This window comes from Sprattus sprattus (genome assembly GCF_963457725.1).
Source record: "Sprattus sprattus genome assembly, chromosome: 1".
Taxonomy (NCBI): domain Eukaryota; kingdom Metazoa; phylum Chordata; class Actinopteri; order Clupeiformes; family Clupeidae; genus Sprattus; species Sprattus sprattus.
The window spans coordinates 53,188,289-53,203,347 of NC_137920.1; the positions used below are offsets into that span (position 1 = coordinate 53,188,289).

General features: G+C 46.9%; 1 protein-coding gene across 1 annotated transcript in view; it reads left to right on the forward strand.

Annotated features, from left to right (window-relative positions):
- The window catches only part of tecta (tectorin alpha), a 41,393-nt gene that overhangs the window by 26,168 nt on the left and 166 nt on the right, over window positions 1-15,059 (forward strand). Inside the window, exons 13-34 of the mRNA XM_080844933.1 lie at window positions 1,163-1,237; window positions 1,656-1,795; window positions 1,962-2,249; window positions 2,380-2,517; window positions 2,609-2,774; window positions 2,880-3,292; window positions 3,716-4,286; window positions 4,547-5,160; window positions 5,383-5,950; window positions 6,239-6,978; window positions 7,439-8,078; window positions 8,389-8,588; window positions 8,983-9,363; window positions 9,555-9,841; window positions 10,046-10,326; window positions 11,300-11,410; window positions 12,031-12,233; window positions 12,509-12,672; window positions 13,176-13,424; window positions 13,575-13,737; window positions 14,050-14,137; window positions 14,434-14,553. Of these exons, the coding sequence (XP_080701059.1) occupies window positions 1,163-1,237; window positions 1,656-1,795; window positions 1,962-2,249; window positions 2,380-2,517; window positions 2,609-2,774; window positions 2,880-3,292; window positions 3,716-4,286; window positions 4,547-5,160; window positions 5,383-5,950; window positions 6,239-6,978; window positions 7,439-8,078; window positions 8,389-8,588; window positions 8,983-9,363; window positions 9,555-9,841; window positions 10,046-10,326; window positions 11,300-11,410; window positions 12,031-12,233; window positions 12,509-12,672; window positions 13,176-13,424; window positions 13,575-13,737; window positions 14,050-14,137; window positions 14,434-14,553 (6,600 nt within the window). The remainder of the gene's footprint in view (window positions 1-1,162; window positions 1,238-1,655; window positions 1,796-1,961; window positions 2,250-2,379; window positions 2,518-2,608; window positions 2,775-2,879; window positions 3,293-3,715; window positions 4,287-4,546; window positions 5,161-5,382; window positions 5,951-6,238; window positions 6,979-7,438; window positions 8,079-8,388; window positions 8,589-8,982; window positions 9,364-9,554; window positions 9,842-10,045; window positions 10,327-11,299; window positions 11,411-12,030; window positions 12,234-12,508; window positions 12,673-13,175; window positions 13,425-13,574; window positions 13,738-14,049; window positions 14,138-14,433; window positions 14,554-15,059) is intronic.

The following is a 15,059-nucleotide window of genomic DNA, read 5'->3' on the forward strand; positions in this document are numbered from 1 at the left end:
AGCTCAAAAATCCCCCCCCCTTCCCCCCATACAGAGGTAAACATTCTCTCCCTCTCTTCCCTTGAAGGGAGTAAGCGTGAGAATGTAAATCCTGGTCGGGGAACAGCTGGCAGAGCCAGCGTGTCGCTGACTCCTACCTGCAGGGTCATGGCTGGGACCCTGGCAAGGCCGCCCCAGGGCTGCTCAATTAAGACCATTAGCTCCCACTGTTTACGCCTCTCTCAGTGGCCAACAAGACATGGCACACAAACAGACACAGTAATGGACTCTGGGCTGGTCTCTCTGAGAGACGCCAGAGTGGAGGGAGACATAGGCGTTGGGGAGCCTGGCAGAGAGCGGGCCTGGGCCTGCCTCTTCGCAGCCCACTCAGACGGGAGCACTGGAGAACGTGATCCCTCACACATTGTTCCCTAAAGCATAATGGGACCTTTTCAGGCCTTGGCCAACAGGCCTAGCATGGCGGGGGGAGAGCGAGGGGAGAGCGAGGGGGAGCGAGCGCCCCAGGGGAAACTTGGGAGACTGCTCTTAAAAATGGGGAAGATTAGGAGTCATTGGCCCAATGGCTTTCATCCGCTATGGTCTCACTCATGTTTTTTCCTCCACGCTCTTGATGTGCTTTTATTCGTCATATCGCTTGCCCAGGGAGACAGCACTGGGGCCACTGATGCGCCTGTCTCACTGATAGTATAATGCTTAGAAAAGACTGGTGAAACTTAATTTCATATCTAATCCCGGGTGCTTCAAAACTACCTTACTACCTATACGAATAACATTTGTAACACTTTGGTTTGATCTCAACTAACTTACAATGCCCAAAAATACCACAACTCTCATGGAACCACATGCAGTTGGCAGATCTTTGCTGCTAGCTCAGTGTTGCCAAGTGCTGAACGTTCAACACTCCTAGCTCTATACAGGAGAGGGAATGGAATAAGACTAACGGGGCAGAAATAAACTAGCCAATTTTTTCAAGGTGGAATGACGTATTTGTTATTATGAAATATGTATTATAATAATAATAATAATATATGTTAATTATTAACTGATAATCCTCTTCAGACAAAAGCTTTAGCTTTGATACTATTAATCTATTTGTGGAAAGAAAACAGCGCATCTTCAGCTTGTGTCCTCTCTAACTCATTACAGGGTTTCTTCTCTGCAGGTGTTTTTAGGATGGTCAGAGTAGGTACTTCACTCGTTCTGCTCCAGCTCTTCAGCGTCTTGGCTCCTGGAGGAGGTGAGGACTGTGTTTGCTCCCCTGTCGCATGTGTTCCCCTTTCTTTGTCTGTGTCAGGACAATTAAACACCAATCAGCAAGGCTGTGTAGCTCCCAGTTCGAGGACAGCAGCAAATGGAATCCAGCCATTATTACGTTATCGGTTAGATCATCAGGCCGTCATTGAAAATAACAAGGCCTTGTAAAAGACAAACAAGTTAAGTCCCCAACCTCTATTTTGTAACAAACCGAGTCCCCCGTCTCCAGTTTCAGGTTAGTCTGACACTGCAATGATTTTAACAGATAAAAGTCACTCTTGAATATGTATCAGGTGACAGGTCAGCCAGACTTTTGTGACCAGATTGTGACTAGTGGTCCTCTGCTGTGGTGACAATGCTGTTACTCTTTGGTAATGTTTTCTGATCCCTCCCCCCTCCAGCTTTTTCTCAGGATATCCTCTACCCCTACGGGCCGGCCCATAGGGATTTAGAGACCCCAAAGATGGACGATGGCAGCTCCCCAGAAATTCCCATCCTCATCCCTTTCATCTATTTCTCCATCCCCTACCGCTCTCTCTATGTAAGTCTGTTGTGTCTTTATTTGTTTGGCCGACATGTTTCACTTATGGAAATGCAGAGCATTAGAGACAATACGTAACTGGAGCCAATGCATCCACTTGTCTTTCCATTCAGGCTCCCCATCTTGCCATCTGTTCATGTATCTTCTCTATCTTCTCCACCCGCAGGTCAACAATAATGGAGTAGTCTCCTTTGGTGTGCAAGTAAGCCAGTTCACCCCTGAAGCTTTCCCCCTCAGCGACAGTCGCTCCTTCATCGCGCCTCTATGGGCCGATGTACACAATGGTATCCGAGGCGATGTGTACTACCGTGAGACCATGGAGCCAGACATCCTGGAAAGAGCCACCAATGATGCCCGCAAGTTCTTCAAAAACATTCCCCACTTCACGGCAACCTGGGCCTTCATTGCAACGTGGCATCAGGTCACATTTTATGGAGGCAGCCAGACCACTCCGGTAAAGCCGTCTCTGTGTTTATGAAAACCATCAGTCTGACAGTGGTTTTCAACAGATTGTGACAGGCAATATTCCTGTCCAATGTTTACATTATGAGCTGATAGAAATGTCTCCCTCCCCCCTTGTTAAGGTAAATACATTTCAGTGCGTCCTCATTTCTGATGGGACAATATTCCTCTCCATGTTCAACTACGGAGACATTGCCTGGAGCACTGGCACAGCCAGTGGGGGAGACCCCCTTACAGGCCTGGGCGGAACCACAGGACAGGTAAGCAAACCCTGAAGAGTCAGCCACTCAGCCATTCCAGCTACTTTTTCTATAGCATCAGGCCCTCATATACCATAACTCCCTTCTCCAGTCAGGTTTCAATGGCGGAGATGTCAGCCACTTTTTCAACCTCCCTGGCTCGCGCTCCAATGACGTTGTGAACACTGAGCAAACCACCAATGTCAACCAGCCAGGGCGATGGTTCTTCCGGATTGACACGGAGCAAATAGATCCAGCCAATGGGTGCAGCTATAATGGTGAAAATGAACACAGTGCCCATAGTACCCATACTCCATCCTTCATTGTATTAGTTTTGGAAAAAAAGTATGTCCTCAACCCAATCGCTTCTCTGCCTTGTCTAGGTCGATTTTACAGACGTGGGGAGGTGTTCTGGCTGTCGGACCAGTGCTCCCAGCGGTGTCGCTGTCTGGATGTGGATAACGAGGTCTTCTGCCAGGAGGCTCCATGCGGACAACTGGAGACCTGCGAACAACTTGAGGGCGCCTACTACTGCCAGCCCACACGCACCAGCACCTGCGTGGTGTTCGGAGACCCCCACTACCACACCTTCGACGGCTTCCTCTACCACTTCCAGGGTACCTGCTCCTACCTACTGGCCCGGCCTTGCTGGGAGACCCCCGGGCTCCCCTACTTTAGTGTGGAGGCCAAGAATGAGAATCGGGGCTCTTCCCAAGTGTCCTGGCTTCGAGATGTAACTATAGACGTTTACGGCCACCGGATAAATCTGCCAAAAGGCAGCCTTGGAATAGTTCAGGTAGGGTTTCTCGATTGTTTGAAAATGTTGGTCTGTTTCATATGGGCGCTGTAGACATACATGTAGGGGTACATTCAACAGCATCTTTGTGTGCATATTAAATGGCGTTTCTATGGGCAAGTTAAATAATGCAATGCTACCTCATATGTTCAATTATATTCTAAACTAAACTGTTTGTACTACAGAATTGATCAGTACCATATAATGCACCATAACATTTGTGTAGTTTCTATATTTGTACCAGATGATCCAGATATCTACCGATAGACACTTAAATATATGGTCATCGTTTACTTATTCACAAAACACTTTCAAGCACTTTTTGTGCTAAAGGTACACTGGTTAAAATATTGAATGATATATCCTTTTTGTAATGTTATGGGGTTAGGGGTTATAATGTTGATGATATTCTGAATGGTTCAGGTGGATGGCCTGATGAGGACCCTCCCAGTGCAGCTTCAACTTGGAGCTGTCCGAGTGTACCAGTCGGGCGTGGCCGTTGCCCTGGAGACTGACTTCGGCCTCCTGGTGACGTACGACGGGCAGCACTATGCTTCCATCTCCCTGCCGAGTCCCTACTTCAACAACACCTGCGGCCTGTGTGGCAACTACAATGACGACCCTGCTGATGACCCTGTGCTGCCTGACGGCTCACTGGCAGAGAGCGTGGTGGAGTTGGGGGGAAGCTGGAGGGCCGAGGACTTTGACTGGCGATGCACAGATGGCTGCGCCCACAACTGCAGTGTGTGTGACCCAGCCACGGAGGCCTTCTACTTCCGGCCAGACTACTGTGGCCTCATTAACAAGACCGATGGGCCCTTCCGAGACTGCCGTGCAGTGGTCGACCCCACTGCCTTTGTCTACAGCTGTGTCTACGACATGTGCAGTAATCGAGATAACATCACAACTCTGTGCCAGGCCATACAAGCATACGCCCTGGCCTGCCAGGCACTTGGGGTCACCATTCGTCCCTGGAGATCACGCACATTCTGTGGTAGGGTTAAATAAATATGCCCAATGACCAATATTCATCCAAAGATATAGCATACAGTTAATCCAATTAAAATAGCTCATCCCTTTTTGTTGTCCAATACAACACTGATTCTTTAAACTTTGCATGTTTGCTATTTATGACCTCTATGCAATCCTACCTTTTCATGCTGTGTTTGGATTACTTTGCCTTTTATTCTTAAATAATCGTAACTTGGTTGGTGTTTTATTCTTAAATAAACGTAATTTGGTTGGTGTTTCTAGCTCTGACCTGTCCTGACTTCAGCCACTATGAGGTGTGCACCAGCGCCTGCCCCTCCTCCTGCTCTGAGCTGACCTCCCACCTGCAATGCACCCACCCCTGCACAGAGGGCTGCCAGTGTGACCCAGGCTACGTGCTGAGCGGCAGCCGCTGCGTCCGCTATGAGGAGTGCGGCTGCGAGGAGGACGGCCTCTACTACTCCCTAAATGAGACTTTCTGGATGGGAGAGGTCACTGAGCACGGAGGGGAGTGCTCCCATCGCTGCGTGTGTGGCCCGGCTGGTGAGGTGTCCTGCTTCAATGACTCGTGCCGGGAGGGGGAAGTGTGCGTGGCCGAGGTCGGACTGCTGGGTTGCTACCCCCCGCGCGAGGGTGTCTGCTTCCTCTCCCAGACCCAGGTCCAGTTCACGTTTGATGGCATGGTGCTGCCCGTCCCTGACGAGAGCTCCTTTTACCTGGTGAAACCGTGTGGGGTCATGCCAGCCAATGTGTCTGTCGTGGAGGTAAAGATGGGCAGGAAGCTGGTAAATAAAGGCCCCACCTGGATGCGGCCTGTGGTCATCAGGGTAGCTCACCTGGAGGCTCAGATTGGTGGATCGGATTTTGACTCTGCAAAGGTGTGTTAGGGTGTTCAAAGTTCTCAAGAGAAATCCTCTCTTAGTATCTTTCTAAGAGTTGTATATGTTTATGTATATATACGTATAAACTTGTACTCTGTATCTCAAAAAAAGGACTCTTGTTCCAGTGATTAAATACATGAGTCTTCAGCATTGGATTTCTTGTATGGATTCCTTATGTCGAAATCTCTTAAACTTACTGAATTTCTGTTCTGTCTGCAGCTGAATGGAGAGCCTGTGGGTCTCCCTTTTGTCCATCCAGTGGAGATGCTGACAATATACAAAATGGGAAACATCACTGTTGTGGAATGGAGTGGCGTGGTGAAAGTTCGTTATTCCCGCCAGGGCCATCTCAACGTCTCCCTCTCCACTGTCTTCTACAACGCCACCTGTGGCTTGTGTGGCTTCTTCAACACTGACCCCAACGATGACCTGCGACTGCCAAATGGCCGGCAGGCGGAGACAGCCGAACTCTTTGTGGAGGGCTGGAGGGCTATTGCTGATGACCTGACATGTAATGGGGATTGTGAGGATCTGTATCGCATGTGTGTGGATTTGCGTCTCTACCAGAGCCCTTGGCTCTGTGGAAACATCAATGACCCGACCAACAGCTCCTTCTTGGCATGCCACCTGGCTGTCAACCCCTCACCGTTCTTCAGGAACTGCCTTTATAACATGTGTGTGAAAGAGGGCAACCGCTCGGCTCTCTGTTCCTCCCTGCAGGCCTATGCCTCAGCCTGCCAGGATGCACAGATCAGTGTAGGGGCCTGGAGGACTGCCACTAATTGCCGTAAGCCTATTTTATGTACCTTATGCATGTTTATGTGCCTGTACTTCATTCGTGCCAGTCACTTGACCTCTTAACAACATGTAGTTTTATGTAGAAAAGCTCTTGTTTGTGGGGAGGTGCAAGCCACAAAGGCACATTGAAACTTAATTCATAAATTACACTGTTCTAATGTTTATATATGCCTGTATCCATAGTTTTCTGTGATATTTGATCTGAAATACCTAAAGAGTATGTGATCTGATCAACCTGAGCCGTCTCTCACCGTCAGTCTCCTTCTTTCCCTCACAGCTCTGCCCTGCCCTGAGAACAGCCACTTTGAGGAGTGCGCCAGTAACTGCCCCCTGACCTGTGCCAACCTGGACGAGCCAGAGGAGCCGTGCCCACTGCCCTGCTCTGAGGGCTGCCAGTGCGAGGATGGTTACGCTCTCCGGGACGGCCAGTGCGTGGCACGGAGCGACTGCGGCTGCATGTACATGGGCCGGCAGCTGGCCACCAACGAGACCTTCTGGACGGACTGGGAGTGCCAGGAGCGCTGCTACTGCAATGGCACTGACAACAGCGTGTACTGCCATTTCGCCCCCTGCGATGCAGAGGAGTTCTGCCAGGAGGACGAGGAGCTCTACTTCTGCCAGCCGCGCACTGAGGCGCTATGTACCGTCGGTGGCTACAGCCACTTCCTGCCCTTCAGTGGCATTCCTTTCGACCTGCAGAGCAGCTGCTCCCTTATGCTGGCCACCACCCAGTGTGGGGAGGATGATGGCGATGACAGCGATGATGGATTTGGGTATTCGGACGTGACTGACATGAGGAACGGGAATGATAATGAGAACGACAATGAGAATGAAAATGGAAACGGGAATGATGGGCCCCCACCCATCATCACCCGCATCCGAACGCTCCCCCAGTTCAAACTCTTTGTTAGGAATGAGGAACGGGACACGACGCAATCAATCTGGGTCAAGGGCTTTGTCCTGCAGGTGTATGGCTATGAGATTGAAGTGTCACGCAGCTACAAGAACACTGTCACAGTGAGTAAAAAAAAACAAGAGGCAAATAGAACATGGCAGTCAGGTGAAAAAACATGGAATGGTTGGAATGGAATTGAAAGGAAGAAGAAAGAGAGGAACAGTACACACAGTGTAAAAAAAAATACTCAAAATTCTAAAGTTTCTTAATATTAAATAATCCAGGAGAGTTGTTCTAAATGTTATGGGCATCATGACAGGAAGTTATTTTTAATCAAGCCTAAAGAATAGAGAAGGCGAGAGAGCTGCTCACTTTGATGCCCTGTGCAGTATTGTATTTCAGTCAGGATCTGTTAGCGTGCTGGACGTGCCTCAGAGAATTACCCATCTGAGTGGCATTTGGAATGGGTTCACACCAACCTCCAAAGATCTAACGAAAACCTGTAGATTGAAAAAAACAGCAGGCGGGGACCAAATTAAATGATGGGAATGTGATGTGCCCTTGTGACTCCCTTCTACCCAGGTGAATAAGGAGCGTCTGTTCCTGCCACTGAAACTGGGCCCCAGCAAGCTCAACATCTACACCCATGGCCTGCAGCTGATTGCTGAGACAGATTTCGGCCTCAAAGTGGCCTTTGACTGGAACACCCGTGTATTGCTGTCCTTGCCACGCAGCCTCTACAATGCCACCTGTGGGCTTTGCCAAGGAGTGCCCATGTCTGACCCTGCCGCCACCGTCACTGAATGGGGCATGACATGGGCAAAGCGCGAGCGCTTCTGCCAAGTAGGGTGTGGCGACTCCTGTCCCCGCTGTGGGAATGCGGAGAGGGCCGGTGAAGGCCCCGTGTCAGTGGTCGACATTGCCGGCAACGTGGAAACCGACGCTGAAAACCCCGGCAACCGCTTCCATCTGTCAGAAGGACTGTATGTGTATGTGGAGCCAGAGGCAGTGAGGCTGTGTGGGCTGCTGGTGGATCGCGGCGGCATGTTTGCCCGCTGCCACAGTATGGTGCCGCCGGCGTACTTCTACCAGAGCTGTTTGCAGGACACCTGCCTGGACATGGGGGCGCGGGAGACCATCTGCAACTGGCTACAGATCTATGCCAGCACGTGCCAGACTCAGGGAGTGCCCATCGTTGGCTGGAGGAGCTCCACACCTTGCAGTAAGAAACACCAACAGAGTTTGTATGTGCATGTTTATGTCAGTGGAGAAGTTGCAGGTATTTGAAGGACTTTTATTACAACCTCACCAGTCTCAATTCTTACTTCAGCATACTAAACATTGTAGATATGTGTATTTGTGTATGTGTATGTATGTGTCTAGCTATGGAACTGGTTTTAATGTACACTGTGCAGCATATTGCAATATGTAATGTGTACTGTGTTTGCAAAGCATTGTCTCACATTTGAATGCCACAAGCTGATTGACAAACTGATCATTGACCAATGCCTCACTTCCACCCACTTTCACAGCTGTGACATGCCCAGCAAACACTCACTATGCCACCTGTATGGTGGTGTGCCAACCCACGTGTGCTCCAGCTCGTGGGCATCGTGACTGCAACCACTACTGTGTGGAGGGCTGTCAGTGTGATCAGGGATATGTGCTCAATGGCAAGAGCTGCATCCTCAGTCAGAACTGTGGCTGCTACACCGACAGCAAATATTATGAGGTGGGTCACAGCGTTTAATACTGATAGACCACATATGAACAGTTCAATTAGATGGGTGCATCAGTGCCAATGGGGAAAAGAAAGGAAGGGAATATCCTGTAAAATGAAGTAATGTCCTGTGGAAGAGGGTGGCAGAACTGGAAAGGATCCACATCCTCTAGATCCATATCCAGCGTGTTTGGATTCCTTTTTGTATATTGATGTAGACCCCAGTACATAGGTCAGCTCTTTGGATTCCTTTTTATATATAGATATAGCCCCTTGACATAGGTCAGCTCTTTGGATTCCTTTTTGTATATAGATGTAGACCCCTGTACCCAGGTCAGCTGTGACACTGAGTCAATATGCATTAAAGCACAAGCACTACAGAACATTGTCTCCTTCTTTATGTCAGCCAAAGCAGCTGTTCTGGAACGGCGACTGTACCAAGCGCTGCCAGTGCATTGGGAGGAATCTGATCCAGTGCGACCCGCGCCGCTGTAAGGCAGAGGAAGAGTGTGGTCTGCGCAACGGTGTAAGGGGCTGCTTTGCCCGTCGCACCCAGCACTGCGTTGCCTCAGGCGGTGGCGTGTTCAGGACCTTCGATGGCGCCTCTCTCCGACTGCCGGCTTCCTGTTCCTTTGTCCTCTCCACCATCTGCCACAAGCTGCCGGAGCTCTCATTCCAGCTCATCGCCAACTTTGACAAGTGGAGCACGCCAAACCTCACCACTATCTCACACGCCTACCTATACATCAACGAGGAGAATATCCTCATCTCTGGGAGCACTGTCAAGGTTTTGGAGCTCTTCTGAAACAATGCAAAGGAATTATCTGACTTACTGAATAACCTGAATGAACTGCTGAAAGTTTATAATAATCCTCAGGATTACTTTACCTAAATTTAGGAGGGTCTGAACTAGTCTTCTCTTTTGATGACACAGAAACAAGCCTCAGTCTGAAACTGATGTCCTGCTCTCCTTTTCAGGTAAATGGTACCCCAGTGACCGTACCCTTTGTCACGGGCCTGATGACACGCGTGTCCACCTCAGAGGGATTCCTGGTCATCGACACCCCCCAGGAAATCCAGGTGCGGTACAACCGCTTCAACACCCTGAGCATCACCATGGGGCCCCGGCTGCAGAACAAAGTGTGCGGTCTGTGTGGGAACTTCAACGGCGACCCCACGGATGACTACATCACCTCCCGTGGCAAACCAGCCATGAGTGCTCTGGAGCTGGCTCAGAGCTGGAAGACCAATGGCATGCAAAACAGGTGATCTAATCAATGTGTGTATGTGTGTCTATGGCGTGTGAATTGATGAGCACAAGTGTGAGTATTTGTGTTTGCTTGAAAATACTGCGTAAGTAGCTCTGCCCAACTGTATAGGCTTTATTACATACTTTGACTTACTTATACTGTATACATTGAATTGTAAGAAGGAACCGGCCTCTCTTCTTGCACTCCTTCTGTTTTTAGCTGTGATGAGACCCAGTATGTGGCTCTAGCTCAGTCCTGCGATAACACAGCCGTGGCCGCCCTCCAGGGCGAGGACAGCTGCCTGAAGCTCACAGAGATGAAGGGCTTCTTCCAGCCCTGCCATGGCCTGCTGGACCCCAGGCCCTTCTACCAGTCCTGCTACCTGGACGGCTGCTACAACCACCGCAAGGCTCAAGTCTGCGGCTCCATGGCTGCCTATGCAGAAGCATGCCGCTCCTTTGGCACACTCTCAACCAAGTGGATCACCCAAGAGAACTGCTGTAAGGGGATGGCACCACATGCCAGTCAAATTAATGTTGGTTTGGAATGAAATCTAAAGATAAATGGTTAACATATACATTTTCTTGGCTTTCACAGATAAGATCACTGAAACTTAAAAAAAAATGTCTTTTCCCTACGTGTTTTGATTGAGTGATCCCCCATGTCCCTTCAGACGCATAAACATACAAAATCATAAAAACTCCACCACTAAAACTAGACGCCACTTGAATGATTGTGACATGTTGTGTCAAATGCCACCCTACAAGCGATTGCTTTCCTACAATAGCCTCCTACCACATGAGCATATATCCTTGAACCTATCCTGAACAGTGCAACCTATATTCCAACTTCCATGGTTCAGTCTGTTTATTTAGCTACACTGATCAGTTCAGAACCCATTTTTGGTCAAGAAGAAGTTTATAATCTGTCCCCAAAAATATCACCTACAGCTATTAGTTACCAGTTGGACTGAATGTACACTAGCACAATATGTTCCTAAGTGTTGCTAATTAGCAAGTAAAATCATTACTTACAGGTGTTTATTTTGATTAATGCTTGCACAAATTTGAATTAGAAGGTCAATATGGGCTAGATGGGAGATCGTCAAGGAAACCAGTTTATTAATTTACTCAGTGCTAGGATTTCCTATGAGCAGCTTACCTCCCAGGATTTCATTAAGGTGGCCAACCTACCTGAGTCCACTTGCATTTTCTTGTATTTACCTAATTAAGTGATAAATGAGGTGAATGAAATACGCATAAAGTTGTCAGATTAGAAGCGATCAACGTTATCTGTGGATTTGCGTGTAATTACCTGACTGATTCATAAACATCATAAAGACATGACAAGACTTAAATGAAGTAGGCTACATGTAGCCTGTGTTTATTCTGGGAAAGGTCATTTTTGCTGTGTGTGTCATCACTGGTGTGTAGTTGTGAAGACAGCTAACGCTGTGACTGGACCTGTCTTTAGCAGAATGGATCTACGACCCCTGCGCTGGAGAGATCTGCACAAACAACACCTGTGAGCAGGAGAATGGAGGAGACCTGTGTGGCTGCCCTGAGCTACCCAGCAATGAGATAGGTGAGACAGCTTGGCGTTATGGCAGTGAGGGGCTTACCAGACAGAGAGAATTGGGAGAATACTCTTGATTAGGCTATTCTGCTTGTAAAACCTATTAACCTTATTCTTGTTAGAAAAAAAATAGTTTTTTTTTTTATTTTTTTATTTCTTTACTTAGGAACCATATCTATCTCACTGAAACATTGCCTAAGTTGTATTCTTTTGAATATTTTTTTAACATTAAGGGTACAGAGAATAACCCAAGGAATCACTGTTTATCCAGAAAATTCTTCAGGGGAATCAAAGCGCTCAGGGGAATCAAAGGAGAATGCGATCTTCTGCCAGAGATCATTACAGATTGTTTTTCAGGGATCCATAGCCAGAACGGTTAAAATTAATTTGTCAAATATCTCAATTTTCCACAAAGAACAACAAAACCAAAGATACATTACACAATTAAGTCTTGGATAAACTCTAGTAATAAAGAAGCTTTACGTGGAGTGGTACATTTGAGGCACTGAAGGTCTCCATTAGAATTCTCAGATCTAGAATTCTAAAATTCAGCTGAATTGGGTTACTTGCCTGTGCCTTGTCTTTGAGTTTGCATGAATGTCTTTAACCCTCTCTGTTACTCTGGACAGGAGAGGATGACATCCTTCAGGCAGAGGTGACGTGTAAACACGCTCGGATGGAGGTCTCCATATCCAAGTGCAGGCTCTTCCAGTTGGGCTTTGAGCGGGAGGATGTGCGCATCAACGACCAGCACTGCCCCGCCATTGAGGGGGAGGACTTCATCTCGTTCCACATCAACAACACCAAAGGCCACTGTGGCTCCATTGTACAGGTGAGGTTCGTAACCTCTCTTTGGACTAAACCATCATACTTTCAGGTGGTTCTGGAAGTCACAAAGAAAGTCACAATAAGGCAGAGAAGAAATACTGTCAATCTTCTCTAATATTTCAATTCTTGTGGATTTATGGATTGTGGATTTGTGGCCCCGTGGATTTATGTTCAGAGAAAGACAAAGTTGTCTGAGACACATATAAAGATGGATTATTGCTTTTGATAGAAGCATAATGTATCAGCTATGGAGCACATCCTTGTTTTCTTTTTATACAGTCCAATGGAACACATATCATGTACAAGAACACTGTCTGGATAGAGAGTGTGAACAACACAGGGAATATTGTGACACGTGACAAAACAATCAATGTGGAGTTCTCCTGTGCCTATGAGCTGGACATCAAGATCTCCCTGGAGACGGTGCTAAAGCCCATGCTAAGGTTAGACGTTATTTTGGTTTTGAGTGGTTGTTGACATTTTTGAGGGAGAATGAATATGTTGAGGAACACCACACCAAGTCATGATAAATCTATTTTTCGTCCATTAAATTGACAATGTGCTGACACTTTTCATTGTTTCATGGATATAAATGTGAAAATGAATAGCTCCATGGCAACCACAGAAGAGCTTTGATGTTGCTATTTTTGTTTGACATGCTTGTGCAAGCTCTCCAGCATTGACTATACCATCTGTGATCACCCACAGTATTTTTTTGGCAAATTTATCGTCACCGGGGTCTGTCTCTCAACAAATAAAATGTTCTAACTCAGTAGACTTCAGAAATTGACAATATCATGGCAAATATATACAGTATGTAAACTCTGTGCCAAAAGCTCCATGGAAGTCTTAACACCAATCATTGACTTTTTGACTTTTTTTGCTTTAACTCACTGACAAAACTTAGAAGATGTACTTTGATAAACTGTCAACTCCTTTTTTACAGTGTCATAAACCTCACCCTGCCCACTCAAGAGGGAAACTTCATCACCAAAATGGCTCTTTATAAGAACTCCTCCTACCGCCAACCTTACAGAGAGGGCGAAGTCATGCTCAGCACGCGAGACGTCCTGTACGTTGGCGTTTTTGTGGAGGGGGCAGATGCACGGCAGCTCATCCTCATTGTGAACATGTGCTGGGCCACTCCTTCCCGCTACAGTACTGACAGACTGCGCTACATCATCATAGAAAGAGGGTAGCACCACACAACCACACTGTCACTGATATTAAAACTATGCACTTTATCATCCATGACACATCACCCTGAATGGATGGCACACGCACACAGCATATTTTCAGAGGTATAGTATGTGAAGATGCTCACAGACCCTTATTGCTGTTTCAGCTGCCCCAACGTCAAGGACAACACCATTGGCATGGCTGAGAATGGCGTTTCTCTTACCTGCCGTTTCCATGTCACTGTTTTCAAGTTCATCGGGAACTATGATGAGGTCCATCTCCACTGTGATGTCACACTCTGTGACTCTGAGGTCAATCCATGTAAAGTGGTGAGTTCTGTGAGTCAAGACTAATAAATTATAGTCTATCAAAATATTTGATGTTTTAGTTTTTTCCTGTATAGTTTTTTTGTGCTATAGAACAAGGTTTTCTCTTCAGTGAATTGTGAAACCCTACCCTTATAAACATAATACTGGATAACCTTAAGGAATACAGTGTCAGATTAACTTCAATGACAGAATACCATACTTCACTATGTGAAGATAATGTTTCAAAGGTAGCCCTAAAAGCCAAACCTATTACAGGTTTCTAGAAGGCAATGATCCATGGCAAATGCACAAACCTTTACTCTTTACATTCAGAACTGTCCACACAACAGGAGAATGTACTCAGGAGAAACTGAACACAGGCAACAGCAGATACTATCAATTGGACCCATCAAACGAAGAGGTATGGAGTGTCTTTTTAACATGCATGATATTTAATCAATGACTGTGTGTGTGTGTGTGTGTGTGTGTGTGTGTGTGTGTGTGTGTGTGTGTGTGTGTGTGTGTGTGTGTGTGTGTGTGTGTGTGTGTGTGTGTGTGTGTGTGTGTGTGTGTGTGTGTGTGTGTGTATGGGGGGGGGGGGCTGCTTGTGTGTAGATACAGTATATGTCTTTTTACTATAGGTTTTTGTATCTGTGAACCTTGTGTCTGTGAGTATGATTTATTAAAAATGTCTGCTTTTGTGATGTGGTTTTTCAGAGTACGTGTGGTGTGAAGACAACAATGGTGGCTGTGAACAGATCTGCACTAGCCAGCTGACGGGACCAGTTTGCAGCTGTGTCACAGGAATGCTTCAGAGAGACGGGAGGAGCTGCCGAGGTGAGATTCTCACTCAACTTCACACAGGCCTGAGTTCTATCTCTGCCTCTGACTGAGATTCTCACTCAACTTCACACAGGCCTGAGTTCCATCTCTGCCTCTGACATTACAGCCGGTAGAGACATTAGATTAGAGAGAGATATCTATCATTCATGTTCTTTAATGATAAGAGAGAGATATGTATAATTCATGTTCTTTAATGATAAGAGAGAGATATTTATCACTATGTTCTTGTTTGTGGCCTGTTTCTATCCAGCTTATAGGCCCCAACATAAAATGTCTTGTTTGACAGTGAAGTTAATTCCAATAAATAAATTACCTAAAACATAGGTATAGCACAAAACCAATGGTGTCTCACAGGGAGAGGAACTGACAAACTCGTCAGGTATGGACAATCAGCCAGTTCAAAGGGCATTCAAAGCCTACTGCTTTTTGGGCATGTCATGACGCTGTAGATAATTATGATATCCCCCTGTCAAATTCATCTTTAATCAGTAGCTATCCTT